The 14,703-nt window shown below is 47.2% G+C and overlaps 1 protein-coding gene across 2 annotated transcripts in view; it reads left to right on the forward strand.

The window, feature by feature from the left end:
* OGT (O-linked N-acetylglucosamine (GlcNAc) transferase) overlaps nucleotides 1-14,703 on the forward strand; it is an 85,229-nt gene that overhangs the window by 32,533 nt on the left and 37,993 nt on the right. For both annotated transcript variants that reach the window (XM_039487818.1, XM_039487819.1), the window contains exons 8-14: nucleotides 218-358; nucleotides 694-794; nucleotides 971-1,124; nucleotides 1,231-1,332; nucleotides 2,100-2,279; nucleotides 3,280-3,438; nucleotides 11,949-12,038. In XM_039487818.1, the coding sequence (XP_039343752.1) occupies nucleotides 218-358; nucleotides 694-794; nucleotides 971-1,124; nucleotides 1,231-1,332; nucleotides 2,100-2,279; nucleotides 3,280-3,438; nucleotides 11,949-12,038 (927 nt within the window). The remainder of the gene's footprint in view (nucleotides 1-217; nucleotides 359-693; nucleotides 795-970; nucleotides 1,125-1,230; nucleotides 1,333-2,099; nucleotides 2,280-3,279; nucleotides 3,439-11,948; nucleotides 12,039-14,703) is intronic.

Genomic DNA, 14,703 nt, shown 5'->3' on the forward strand with positions numbered 1-14,703 from the left:
CCCAAAAATTGCACCCATGGTCGTTTTCTGCAGGAAAGCACAGTAATTCTTGGGGGGAGTTCTGCAGGCATGCAGTCCCAAAGAATCCCCCCAAGAGTAACATATTGTAGTGGTGACCTTCTCATTGATACATTTCTGTGGCAACATTACTTACACAAGCAAGAGAACTGCTGTTTATTTTAAGTACTGCTTGAACACAATTCCTTTTGTTTCTAAGGTTGCTGAAGCAGAAGAATGTTACAATACAGCTCTTCGTCTGTGTCCCACACATGCAGACTCACTTAATAACCTGGCAAACATCAAGCGAGAACAGGGAAACATTGAGGAGGCTGTTCGCCTATACAGGAAAGCTCTCGAGGTACATTTGGATATAAGGAGGAGGGTAGGATGTGGACAAAAAAGCTGGGAACATATGAGGGGTGGATTGTACTTGATAAAGAAGTAGATAGAGGCGGTGGTACTTCTGTTTAAGATTTGATTAATTTGCCAAGGAGAATAACAATGGACAACTATCAGAGGGGTAGCCGTGTTAGTCTGTATCCACAAAAACAACAAGGAGTCCTGTGGCACCTTAAAGAGTAACAGATTTATTTGGGCATAAACTTTCATGGGTTAACCCACTTCTAACTCTTCTGCAATGTGATGCCCTTGGAAGATCTGAGGGGCAAAATAACTCTCCTTTGTTTCCTGTAGGTGTTCCCAGAGTTTGCTGCTGCCCATTCAAATTTAGCAAGTGTTCTGCAGCAGCAAGGAAAGCTGCAGGAAGCTCTGATGCATTACAAAGAGGCAATTAGGTAAGAATTTTGCTTTTTAAAATTCTCAAAGACTGGTGACAGGAATTCTGCAGTCGTCTAGAAAATGGCTTACAACTGTTATGCAAACCAATAATTGAATAGCAGTCTGGATGGGCATTCTTATTGGACAGACAACTTGTACTGTGGATAATGTATGGTGTGTTTTTTAATTTTAGAATCAGCCCCACATTTGCAGATGCTTATTCCAATATGGGGAATACTTTAAAGGAGATGCAGGATGTTCAGGGAGCTTTACAATGTTACACCCGTGCCATCCAGATAAACCCTGCATTTGCTGATGCCCACAGTAACTTGGCCTCTATTCACAAGGTACAGCCATGTTCATAGCTTTTTTTATTTTATAACACGGTGATGCATTTGGCAAACTCATTCCTGAATCTGCTTGTGCTTGCTGATTTAGTCTCTGCTTTTGCAGGATTCAGGGAACATACCAGAAGCCATTGCTTCTTATCGCACTGCTCTGAAACTGAAACCTGATTTCCCAGATGCTTATTGCAACTTAGCCCACTGCTTGCAGGTGAGGAGAGAGGGCTGTGACTGTAATTCTATTGGAGATTACTCTAATGTAAATATCTAGGACTAACCACATATTAAGGATCCAGTGTATATATTTTAAAAGGAGCAGAAATAAGTCTTAGTCAAATTCGAAAATAAGACTATGGAGCCATTTTCTCTTACAGAACAGTGCTTGAGTCATAGGTGATTTGAAATACAAATGAGCTGTAATGGTTATTAAAATACTTTTCAAGTACCTTTTTTATCTCTTGGAATGGAGGAAATGTTAATCACAGTCCCATGTAAACAGAACTTCTCAAAGCTCTGACCGGGGTTTAAAGTTGTTTAAAGTATTCTAACTAGCCTTTTAATTTTTCATAAGAGTGGCCATGCTGGGTCAGACCAGTAGTCCATCTAGCCTAATATCCTGGCTTCTGACAGTGGCCAGTGCCAGATGCTTCAGAGGGAATGAACAGTACATGGGCAATTATCATGTGATCCATCCACTGTCATACAGTCCCAGCATCTGGCAGTCAGAGGCTTAGGGACATACAGAGCGATGGGATTGCATCCCTGACCATCTTGGCTAATAGCCATTGATGGAACTCTTCTCCATGAATTTAGATAATTCTTTTTTTGAACCCATTGTAGTTTTGGCCTTTACAACATCCCCTGGCAAAAAGTTCCACAAGTTGACTGCATTGTGTGAAGTACTTCCTTTTGTTTGTTTTAAACCTGCTGCCTATTAATTTCATTGGTGACCCCTGGTTCTTTTGTTTGTTCTTTTAGATTGTCTGTGACTGGACGGATTATGATGAAAGAATGAAAAAGCTGGTCAGCATTGTAGCTGATCAACTGGAGAAGAATAGACTGCCTTCTGTCCATCCTCATCACAGCATGCTGTACCCCCTTTCTCACAGCTTTAGGAAGGCTATTGCTGAGAGACATGGAAATCTGTGTTTGGATAAGGTAGGAACTTTGAAGACTTTTTCATGTACTTGGTTATACCTGAGGAAAAACAGATTGTGCATGGGTCAATTATATTGAGGTACGTAATGCCAATTTTAAAATAGTGGTTCTCAGGCTTCAGATTTACCACCTTGTTGAGATTGATGGGTCTCTTTGCTTCCTGATTTTGTGCAGTTTGGTATTCTCTGGTATTGGGAAGAGGTCAGTCAGATTTAACAGCCATCAACGACTGCCAAAACCTCTTACTCTGGCAATTCCTCCCTCCTGCCCCCAGTCTGACAAAGTTCTTCTGTGTGTGCCGTAGTGGTGTAGCACATCAGTCCCAGGAGAGCTTTTCTCTCTCTCTCCAACATAAGTTGGTCCAATAAAAGATATTGCCTCACCCGCCTTGTCTCTCTAGAACCCTATGTTGTTCCCTCAATATCTGATCCTGCCTCATCTCCACACTGACCTACCCTAACCATGGACCCATAGGTGGGACTCTTTTTAGAACCGATGAACTCAGCCTTTTTCCTAGACTGACATGATCTGCTCTCTCCTCAATTGCCTAATTGTATTGCCAGTTCAATGCACTTAACATTTATCAGCCTGTATGCAGAACTATAGTGACTGGCTCTATTGCTCCCTTAGTACATGAATCTTTTGATCAAATTTTGATACATGGCTTTTTTCTTTAGAGGATGTGTAGACTAAGCTGTACACTCAGTCAGGCCTCCATTTGAACTCAGATTTGAGTAACACACAGCTCGGCCTGTGAGAGCAACAAATGTGCAACTCTCTGCCTGAAATTTGGGAATTGGTCAGATATGGTTTTCAAATATTATTGGGTGATAAGCAGAAACATCATCAGTGCTGTAGCATAGAAACTTAAATATGGGGAAAATTAATAACTCCGAGTAATTCTGAAAGTCTATCCTATTTACTATCTCTGCTCTTGGTGCTTCAGATTTTATTTAAATTTTATCATGTCTCAAAAAAATCTTGTGAATTTGATTGCCAGATCAACGTCCTTCACAAGCCACCATATGAGCATCCAAAGGACTTGAAGGCTAGCGAAGGCCGGCTTCGTGTTGGCTATGTGAGCTCTGATTTTGGAAATCATCCAACCTCCCACCTAATGCAGTCAATCCCAGGAATGCATAACCCTGACAAATTTGAGGTAAGAGAACATAAATAGCATGCTGAAAGTTTCAAATACACAGGGAGCCTCTATTAGCTGTAACCTAGGGAAGGTAAAGTGCATGGTTATGCGGAAGGTTTGAGGTCACGTCCTCTTTCCTGGCAGTTCTTGGTGTACCTCCTTTTGGAGGAGGAGATGTCTCTTATACCCCAATAGCAGTTCATCTTGCCATTTATGAAGTGACTCTGAAAGACCACATGGAGATTTATCCCATCTTCAACTAGACACACATAAGGGAGGAGCTGTTAATCATTGGGAGTACCCAAGGAACGGAAAAGGAAGTGGCTGATGTGTTGTATGTCCCAAGATATCTTCTAGTAGGGTCTTCGCCATTTAATCTTTTAAATTTCTTCATCATTTCTCATTTATCTGCACGACCTGTCTTACAACAGGATCAGGATACCCAGTAATGCTACCGAACAGTAGCTGCATATCTGTTTGTCTAAAACTCTGCCTGCCCCAGTCACACTTCTTAATATTTATTGCACGTTCTTATGAACCATTTTCAAGAAGACATGACCACTACACTCTCCCTCTTGAGTTATTTCTATTAAGGGATCCTCACTAGCTTCCTGTGTCCTGGCTACTCATTTGTAATTGAAACTGGAAAACAGATGTACAGTTGCACATATTCAGTCACTCCTAATGGAGTAAGTATAAATATACCCCTAAAAATTGCCGGTTTTCTGAATTACTTTTCGTATAAATGGCTTCTTCAAGTGATAGTCCCTATGTATTCCACACCAGTATGCATGTGCATCATGCCCCTGAGCCCAGACATATTTAGTAAGCAGCATCCATTGGTATGCACATTTGTTCTCTTTGTGCTCTAAACCAAGAGTATAAAGGATATTTGAGACCGATATCGCTCTAGTTCCTTCTTACCACTGCATGGCCTGAGTCAGAATCTTCTGTGTCCACAGCTGTTTCCTCAGCTGTCATTCTGTAAATATAGCGTAAATAGCTTTTAGTATTTTTAAGCTATAAACATAGTATAGTGTGGTTGGTTTGGGGTTCCCCCCCCCACACACTAAGGAAATTCCCCCCAAAAAGCTGGGATTATGCACGGGGTTCAAGAATTGTTTTTGCCCCTTCTCGTTTTCTGTAGAACATCAGTGCTGCCTCTACAGCAGATTCATCATCTTTCCCAGATAAGGCAGTTATCCCATCTTCACGTTCTCCGCTTGACAATTTCAGGCAGTTATAGGACCTCCTGCACAGGGTGGTAATTGAGCTGCAAAATACAACTTGAAGTAGTTCAGGATCCTAAAATAGATTGCTGGAGATCTTGCAGCTCTCTGGGCCCAGTTGAGCAGCCTCTCCTGATCAATAAAGCAAACATGGATCCAGCAAAAACAGTGTGGGACACTCCCACCCCCAAGAGGACCAAGCAGTGCTGTTTTCTTCCAACAAGGGGGAGAGGGGTCTATTCTTGCACCTACCACCTACCTTTTTCAGTGATAAAAGTGGCCAGTGAGGGATCCAGGCTGAAAAACCAAAGACCTGCTTCCTCAGACAAGGGTGCTAAATGCCTCACGTCACATTGTCTGGAGTGGTTCATGACTGAGAGTGCCAACCTCAGGGCAGACTGTCAAAAAGCAGCACAGACACCCCAAATGGGTGGTATGTTCTAGAGTAAGATTTCACTAACCCAGTAACAAATATGAACTGAAGCACTAAAACAGTCTTGCTATGGAGTCACGGACAGTCCTGTTGAGCACTCCAGTCTATCTTGCCACCTAGGCAAATTGGATTTAGTGATAAATGGTCACTTACACTAAAGTCCACAATATTCAATATCAAAAACACAATATCCCAAGAGAGCAGTCGCTTACCCCAGGTCAATTTGTACCTTAGATCTCACACCAAAGACTACACTTATAGCCAATCTTATAGTAAATTAAGGTTCTTCGAGTGGTTGCTCATTTTGATTCCATTGTAGGTGTGCGCAGTTGTCAGAGATACTTGCCTTAGCAGTATCTGTAGGGCCGGCTGTGGAGCCCCCTAGAGTGCTGCGCGCATGCCGTGGTATATCAGGCACTGCTGGCCCTATGCCTTCGCAGTTCCTTCTTATTGCCCATGGTGGTCAGTCAGAATGCCTCTGTCCCTTGCTTTGCAGGCGGCTAGAGGTTCCTTTTCTTAGCCTTGTGCTTCTAGTTGTAAATAGTTTTATTGTTTGTTAGTTAGTAGTTAAGTAGCCGTTAAGTGTTCAGTTAGTTAGGGTCCCAACGGGGACTTTGCCCCAGGCGGGGCATGCTCCAGTCTCCGGGGTTTTAAGCCCTGCTCCACATGTAATAGGCCTATGCCTGTTAGTGACCCACACAATAGTTGTCTGCAGTGCCTCGGGGAATCCCACATGAAGGAGCATTGTCGCATCTGTAAGAACTTCCATCCTCGGACACAGAGGGACCGCGACATACGACTGAAGGCCTTCCTGATCTAGGCTGCCCTGTGCCCAGCTTCAGAGCCGGTTTGGCCCGAAATGGCAACCAGTGCTTTGGTTTCGGTGCGTAGTGCACCCCTGGCACCGGGCTCTTCCCGGCACTGATCCCCCATCGCTGATGCCAAAGAAGACTGCACCGAGCAAGCCTGATAAAGGCGTTCTGGGCAAAGGTCCTTGTTCAGGGCTTATGCCCGCTCTAGACCCGCACGAGGGCTCTGCTTTGGGGAGTTCCTGCCCCTGGAAAGATCTGCCACCGACTCTGGTGAGAGGTACAGGGTCCAAGCTGACCGTGCAGTCAACACTCTCAGCATTCGGTGCAGAGCCAAGAGCGTTCCCACTGCAGTCTGCACTGCGTTTGGCAATGGAACTGGTTAAGGCTCCCCGCGAGGGCAAGCCCACCGGTAAGGCCTCGCACAAGACGAGTGAGCACCACAGGTCTCTAGAACCAAGACAGAGCTCTAGGTTGCCATGTTCTTGAGCTCCGCGTTGGGCCAGGTCTCTGGCCCATTGTTACCATCATCGGTACCATGCTTCCGGTCCCTGTCTTCGCATCGAAGCTCTCCCAGGCATAGATGATCTCCCTGGTACTGGTCCTCGTCACACTGGTCGCCGAGACCTCGAGGCCACTCTCCCTACTCCCGGCACTGGTCGGAATACTCTCATCCCCAGTGACAACAGTTAGCTGTCAGACCCAGGCCTCGACCACTCTGCCATGGTCACTGGAGGGTGATGACTTCTCTGAATTGGAGGCACAGTTCAGCCCCTCACTCAGGCAGCAGTGGGAGTGTGCGTCTGCGGCATGGGTGCCGGCCTGGCATCAGGGCCAGTAGCCAATCCAATGGCCTTATTGGAACGCCTCGGAGGTTCCTGTCATGCTATTGCCCCGCTCCCACCAGCCCTCTGTCACCACATCAGACAGGCAGAAGTCGGCACCTGTGGCACCGTCGGCACCGGGTTCGGTGCAGGACACTCCGGTGGCCCTCACGGTTGAGGAGCTAGTACCCACCCCAAGGCCATTCTCCCCAGTGGGTGAGGACACTGTTGGACCTCCCCCGGTGGTCCAGTCATTCTCCTCCTCTCTGGACGAGGCAGTGGCAGGCCCCTCCAGAGCTAGCCCACTGGATGATTTCAAGGAGCATCAGGCGGTGCTCCGTAGGTTGGCTTTGAACTTGGGCCTTCAAGGCAGAGGAAATGGAGGAGCAGACAGGGACATTGTTTAATGTGCTCTTGGCAGCCATCCGAGCCCGTCTTGCACTCCTGGTGCACGAGGGGATCCTGAACATTACCAAGTCCATCTGGCAAACCCTGTCCTCTATTCCGCCCATGTCCAAGAGAGCGGAGAAAGAAGTACTTCATCCCTGTGAAAGGGTTAGAGTACTTATACACCCACCTGCCACCGGGATTGTTGGTCGTGTCTGCAGCCAACGAGAGGGATACGCAGGGCCCCACCAGTTCCACCCCTAAAAATAGAGGCCAAGAGGCTAGACTTGTTTGGTGGCAAGATTTATTCTATGGCCAGCCTCCAGTTTCGGGTGGCTAACCATCAGGCCCTCTTGGGCTGCTATAATTTTTAACTTGTGGGACTCCCTCCTCAAGTTCAGAGACTCCATGTCCAGGAGTTTGCAACCCTGGTGGAGGAGGGTACCATGGTGGCTCGGTGCTCCCTCCAGATGGCCTGGGAAATGGCTGATTCAACTGCCTGGGTGGTCGTCTCTGTGGTGATTGAGGCAAGGTTCCTGGCTCCAGACCACAGGTCTGTCTTGGGAGATGCAGGTCTCTATTCAGGACCTCATGTTTGATGATGTTGGCCTTTTCTCCGACCAGATGGACATGCGGCTGCATGGCCTTAAGGACACACGGGTGAGACTCCGCTCTCTGGGGATACACACTCAGATGTTGAGGCAGCACTAAGGGGGCCAGAAACCCTCATTTTGAGGGTGCGCCTGGGAGCGACACACCAGCCGTCGGCCTGGATCTTTCCCGCAACTTTCCCCAGCCGCCTTTTCCCTTACTGTTTTTGGCCTTGTCCAGTGTTGCGTTGGATCACTGGGTCCTGGACATAGTCGCTCAGGGCTATAACCTGCTATTTTCTCCCCCCCTCTCCCCCCTGGTCCCTCTTCAGGGACCCTTCTCATGAGCAACTCCTGGGCTTGGGGGCTGTGGAGGAGGTTCCTTGGGATATGAAAGGAAGAGGATTCTATTCCCGCTACTTCCTAATCCCGATGGCAAAAAGGGGGCCTCGGACCCATTCTGGACCTGCATGCCCTCAACAAATCTCTCAAGAAGTTGAAGTTCCACATGGTCTCCCTGGTCTCCATCATCCCTTACCTGGATCCGGGGGACTGGTACGCTGCTCGCGACTTAAAAGGACGCTAACGTCCATGTCTCCATATTCCTGGGACACAGGTGGTTCCTGTGCTTCATAGTGGCCAGGCACCACCTCTAGTTCACAGTGCTACCCTTTGGCCTGTCCTCAGCCCCCCAGGGTGTTCACCAAATGCGTTGCACCAGCGGCGGCTTACCTCAAATGTCAGAGGGATTCAGATTTTTCCATATCTCAGTGACTGGTGTATCAAGGGTAGGTCTCCGGGGCAGGTGCAAAGGAGCCACGATATGGTGCGTTCCACCTGCAGCGACCTGGGTCTGTTAATAAACACAGAGAAGTCCATGCTAATGCCAGTCCAATGCATAGAGTTTATCGGGGCGGTTCTCGACTCCATACAGGCCAGGGCATTCCTTCCCAAAGCGCATTGCCAGGCCATGGCAGACTTAATCTCCTACATAAAAGCCTATCCACTGACCGCACATGTCTGCGGCTGTTGGGCCATATGGCTGTGTGCACATACGTGGTCAGGCATGCCTGACTTCATCTGAGGCCTCTGCAAACCTGGCTGTCCTCAGTTTACATTCCCAACAGGCACCTCCTAACTGAGCAGTCATGGTACTGAGCCATATTCTATTGTCGTTGTTCTGGTGGTGGGACCCTGAGTTGGTGCTCCAAGCAGTTCCTTTTGTGTCCCCGACTCCATCGTTCACCTTCGTCTCGGATGCTTCGGATCTGGGCTGGGGAGCCCACCTGGGCAAGCTGAACACTCAGGGCCAGTGGCTACATCCCAACATAGCCCTCCACATCCATGTCAAGGCGCTCAGGATGGTTCGCCTCTCCTGTCAGGCTTTCTTGCCCCATCTGAAGGGCAAGGTGGTGCAGGTCCTGACAGACAATACTGTTGCGATGTATTACATCAGCAGGCAAGGTGGTGCCAGGTCTTCGGCCCTTTGTTAGGAAGCACTCAGCCTCTGGGACTCTTGTGTTTGGCACAACATTCACCTGGTGGTTGCCCACCTGCCGGGAACCAAGAACGTCCCTGCAGATTGCCTCAGCAGGACCTTCTCATCCCAACACGAATGGTGGCTCCATCCGGAGGTGGTCAGCCTAATCTTCCGCAGGTGGGGGATACCCCGGTTGGACTTGTTCACATCATGGCACAACAGGAAGTGCCATGTGTTCTGCTCTCTCCAGGGCAGGGACAAGTGCTTCCTGTTGGATGCTTCCTGATTTCGTGGTCAGGAGCGCTGATGTAGGCTTGCCCGCTGGTGCCCTTGATCCACAGGGCCCTGGTAAAGGTGAAGCAAGGCAAAGCCATTGTCATCCTTGTGGCCCTGTCAGCTCTGGTTTGGCATGCTGCTGAACCTGTCAGCAGCCACCCCGCTGCACCTGCCTCTTAGATGGGATCTGCTGTTCCAGAACAACATCAGTTTGCTGCACCTGGACCTGGTGGTGCTGCACTTGACAGCCTGGCTGCTGCGTGGCTGAGTGGAGAGGAGCAACGATGTTCCGCTGGTATCCAGCAAGTCCTGCTGGGCAGCAGGAAGCCTTCTACCCAAGCCACCTATGTGGCGAAGTGGAAGCGATTTACGTTTTGGGCCTCAGATTATCACATCCGTGCAGAAGAGGTCCCGCTGCAGGATGTATTGGACTGTTTGCTGCACCTTAAGCTCCAGGGCCTATTGCTGTCTTCGGTCATGGTGCACCTGGTGGCCATTTCGGTGTTCCATCCTCTGTTTCAAGACAGGTCAATCTTTGCCCACCCTATGATGGTGCGGATTCTGAAAGGTCCCAGAGCGCCTTTACCTGCATGTCCAGGACCCCCTTGGGACCTGAATCTTGTACTGTCAAGTCTCATGGGTCTCTTTCCACTAAGTAAATGACAGATTCAAAAGGGAGAGGCCCTTCTGCTACCATGGCGGGATCACCTCAGGTATGTCTCTACTCCGATCCCATTAATACCACAGGTCCTACAGAAAATTCATCGCAACAGAGCTTGAATGCACAGGCCCAGACATGCAGCTCTTGTGACATCCCCTGCCACACCTCACTATAACCCTCAATCAGAAAACTTATTTTGCTGAGATTGTTGAGACCACATTCCTTTGTTGATGCCACATCATCTCTTCCCCTCCCCCCTCATTTTTTTTGTAGGCCACCTTATCCAGTGTGCCTGCAACTGGAGGTCCCTACCAACTAACAGATGAGTACTGGAAACTATTAATTGCAGCTATCTGATCAAGTTTTAATCAACTTTTACACACACATCCCCTTTCCGGTTCCTTTTTCATGGACCAATCTCATGAGAAAATTGTCAGTCAAGAAGTGAACTCCTTTCTCCGTCATGTATCCATAAAAAAGGTTTCACCTCAACATCAGGGGAAAAGGATTCTGCTCTCCATACTTAGCTACCCAAAAGGACAGAGGCAGGCCCATCATTGACCTACAGTGACTAAGTATGTTCATCCAAAAACTATAATTCTGCATGGTTACATTGGTAGAAGAATTCCTTCTGTAGAAGAGGGCACACAGTTCTCAGCTCTTGAACCAAAAGGCTGTACTTCCACAAAGACATTTACCCATCCCACAGAAGGCCCCTCAGGTTCCTCTTCAGTCAAAACCGAGACCTATTCAGGGTACTTCCCTTTGGGCTAGCCACAGCACCAGGGTCTTTACCAAAGTTTTTTTCAGAGGTGGCAGCTTGGATGAGAAGAAATGGGTTGGGTTCACCTTCTTCCTATAACTTAACTACTGGCTCCTAATTGGTACATCATATGAAGAAGTCCAGTTGGCAACCCATTTCCTGTTTTACCTACTTCCTTCTCTAGAAGTTTGCATCAGCAACGAGAAGTCCATGTTCATCATCCCCCATAACGTCCATAAACTTCATAGGAGTGACTTAGGCTCTTGCTGTGGTTGATCCCTCTACCGATTTGAGATATTCCATGTCATGGGTGCTCTCATAAACAAGGTCATCCATAGGGCCCAGTCTTCAGTCAGAACACGCCTGTCCCGCTCATGCACGTGTGCCAGGCTCCATCTCCATTGTCTGCAAACCTGTGCATCTACTCCCCAGAGAGGGGCGACATCAATGCCAAAATGACAATTCTATCAAAGGCTCCTCTGGACTTGTCTGGTGGACAAAGGCAGAAAAAGTTTGAGTGGAGATCCCTTTTGGCACACCAACACCCAAGGTAACCATGATTACTGATGCCTCCTTTTTTAGGTTGGGGAGCTCATATGAATGATCATACTGCAGGTTGACTGTTTGAATCAGTGACCAGTAAATATTAGATTTACTAAAAGTAAAAATGTTTGCATACCTTGTCACTGGATCCATGTCACACTTTTAACTGGAGAGTTGCATGCTGCGTTCTCCAGGACTTATCCACTGATTGGCTGGAGACTCAATGAAAAATGGGCTGAGTGTAATATCAATCCAAAAGTGAGACCAGTTGTGAAATTGTTACACTTCTAACAAACGCTTAAGCTGCTTGTATGCAATTTTCGTAACACTTATTTAGGATTTTTCGTGTTCCAAAGCACTTACAAAATAACTGGCTAATGTTTGTGTAAAATAAAATTAAGCTTAGTCCTAAACAATTTCCTCTTTTGGATGAGAATAACAGAGAGAGTAATTACATAGCATTTATGATGAAATTTTAGTCAGTAGGCTAAATTTCATGTACTTATATTAACTTGTGGTGCTGTATATCCTAGGTGTTCTGTTATGCCCTCAGCCCTGATGATGGGACAAACTTCCGTGTAAAGGTGATGGCGGAAGCAAATCATTTCATTGACCTCTCTCAGGTGAGCTTTCATTCTTTTGAATTTGCAGCATGTTTTTCAGAAATGGAGATCTCAACCTGTGGTTAAAGATCCTGGCCACAGTGAATTTCTTGGAGCACAAATTATGCTCACAGGTAATGGTAAGAGGATGATCTTCAGAATTCTTGACTTTGTGGTAGTGTATGTTAGGAGTTTCATTGTTATGGAGGGAATCAGTGGGCACTGTGTGAACTTTAAGTGTGACTGTTGGAATTTTATTAATGTGAGTGGCTCGTTGTGGATTAACACGATAGTCATGCACATAGCCTAAGTTGGTCAAGGAGACTTGCTACAGTGGCTGAATATTTTGGGCTTGATTCTTGGGTACATTAAGGCTGCTGTATGCTACTCAAACAATATAAAGCAACCATGGCTTAGCAGGTTGGTGAAAGAGTCCACCTGCATAATGGAATAACTGAGAGATTTAGTCACTGGAGCAGCTTCTACCTCCATCACTTCTTGGATCAAAGGTATGTGGCAAAGGTTTTACTACATCCTACATGATCCTCAGATGCAGAAACAGTACCTGGGGTCCAACGATGGCTGGCATAAATTAGAGCAGTCCTGCAAATCCTCTAGCACTCCATGCTTCTTTTGGCCTCTGTATTCACGAACAAGGTCAGCTCCCAGACTGCTGCACTGGGCAGCACAGCATGGGGAGGAGGTCACCAGCCCTCTGTGGAGAAAGAAGTGGTTCAGGACTATTTAGAAAAACTGGATGAGTAGAAGTCCGTGGGGCCAGATGCACTGCATCTGAGGGTGCTAAAGGAGTTGGCAGATGTGATTGCAGAGCCATTGGCCATTATCTTTGAAAACTCATAGCAATCAGCGGAGGTCCTGGATGACTGGAAAAAGGCTAATGTAGTGCCCATCTTTAAAAAAGGGAAGGAGCCTCATCTCAGTCCCAGGAAAAATCATGGAGCATGTCCTCAAGGAATCAATTCTGAAGCACTTAAAGGAGAGGAAAGTGATCAGGAACAGTCAGCATGGATTCACCAAGGGCAAGTTATGCCTGACTAACCTAATTGCCTTCTATGACGAGATAACTGGCTCTGTGGATGAGGGGAAAGCAGTGGATGTGATATACCTTGACTTTAGCAAAGATTTTGATACGGTCTCCCACAGCATTCTTGCCAGCAAGTTAAAGTAGTATGGGCTGGATGAATGGACTATAAGGTGGACAGAAAGCTGGGTAAACCGTCGGGCTCAACAGGTAGTGATCAATGGCTCCATGTCTAGTTGCCAGCCGGTATCAAGTGGAGTGCCACAAGGGTTGGTCCTGAGGCCGGTTTTGTTCAATATCTTCATTAATAATCTGGATAACGGTGTGAACTTCACCCTCAGCAAGTTTGCAGATGACAGTAAACTGGGAGGAGTGGTAGATATGCTGGAGGGCAAAGATAGGATACAGCGTGACCTAGACAAATGGGAGGATTGGCCAAAAGAAATCTGAGTTTCAACAAGGACAAGTGCAGAGTCCTGCACTTAGGATGGAAGAATCCCATTCACTGCTACAGTCTAGGGACCGAATGGCTAGGCAGCAGTTCTGCAGAAAAGGATCTAGGGGTTACAGTGGACAAGAAACTGGATATGAGTCAACAGTGTGCCCTTGTTGTCAAGAAGATTAACGGCATTTTGGGCTGTATAAGTAGAGGCGTTGCCAGCAGATCGAGGGACGTGATCGTTCCCCTCTATTCTGCATTGGTGAGGCCTCATCTGGAGTACTGTGGCCAGTTTTGGGCCCCACACTACAAGAAGAATGTGGAAAAAATGGAGAGTCCAGTGAAGGGCAACAAAAATGATTAGGGAGCTGGAGCACAAGACTTATGAGGAGAGGCTGGGGGAACTGGGATTGTTTAGTCTGCAGAAGAGAAGAATGAGGGGGGATTTGATAGCTGCTTTCAATTACCTGAAAGGGGGTTCCAAAGAGCATGGATCTAGACTGTTCTCAGTGGTAGCAGATGACAGAACAAGGAGTAATGGTCTCAAGTTGCAGTGGGAGAGGTTTAGGTTGGATATTAGGAAAAACGTTTTCACTAGGAGAGTGGTGAAGCACTGGAATGGGTCACCTAGGGAGGTGGTGGAATCTCCTTCCTTAGAGGTTTTTACGGTCAGGCTTGACAAAGCCTTGGCTGGGATGATTTAGTTGGGGATTGGCCCTGCTTTGAGAAGGGGGTTGGACTAGATGACCTCCTGAGGTCCCGTCCAACCCTGATATTCTATGATTGGGGCTGGGACTGGCCTGGAGGCTGGACAGCATCAGGGGATAGCTTAAAGTCATCCCCATGGACCATGCAATACGCAGCTGATATGCCACTTAGAATCTGGGCTCTTCAATAAAAATGGTGTATCTCCTAAATTGACATCAACAGAACTGCTGTTCTTCAAGAGACCCTCTGCATACTTGCACTTGCAAAATGCATTCCCAGAGCTGCTGATCTTCAGGAACATTGTGGAAAGCACTGCCTGTTGAGTACTTCCCTCGCAGAACTTAATATTTAATGCCTAGCTTGTGAAAGGGCTATGTAGTCCCATTCCAGTTCAGTTCTAATCACTCCATGTAGTTATAGGGACCTTTCCTCTGTCCAGGGATTTTAATTGTTAAAACCTTTAGTTAGCTAATCAATTAATAGATTTTTAAGATAAG

Source organism: Mauremys reevesii, linkage group 9 (assembly GCF_016161935.1).
Source record: "Mauremys reevesii isolate NIE-2019 linkage group 9, ASM1616193v1, whole genome shotgun sequence".
In the NCBI taxonomy this organism is placed as follows: domain Eukaryota; kingdom Metazoa; phylum Chordata; order Testudines; family Geoemydidae; genus Mauremys; species Mauremys reevesii.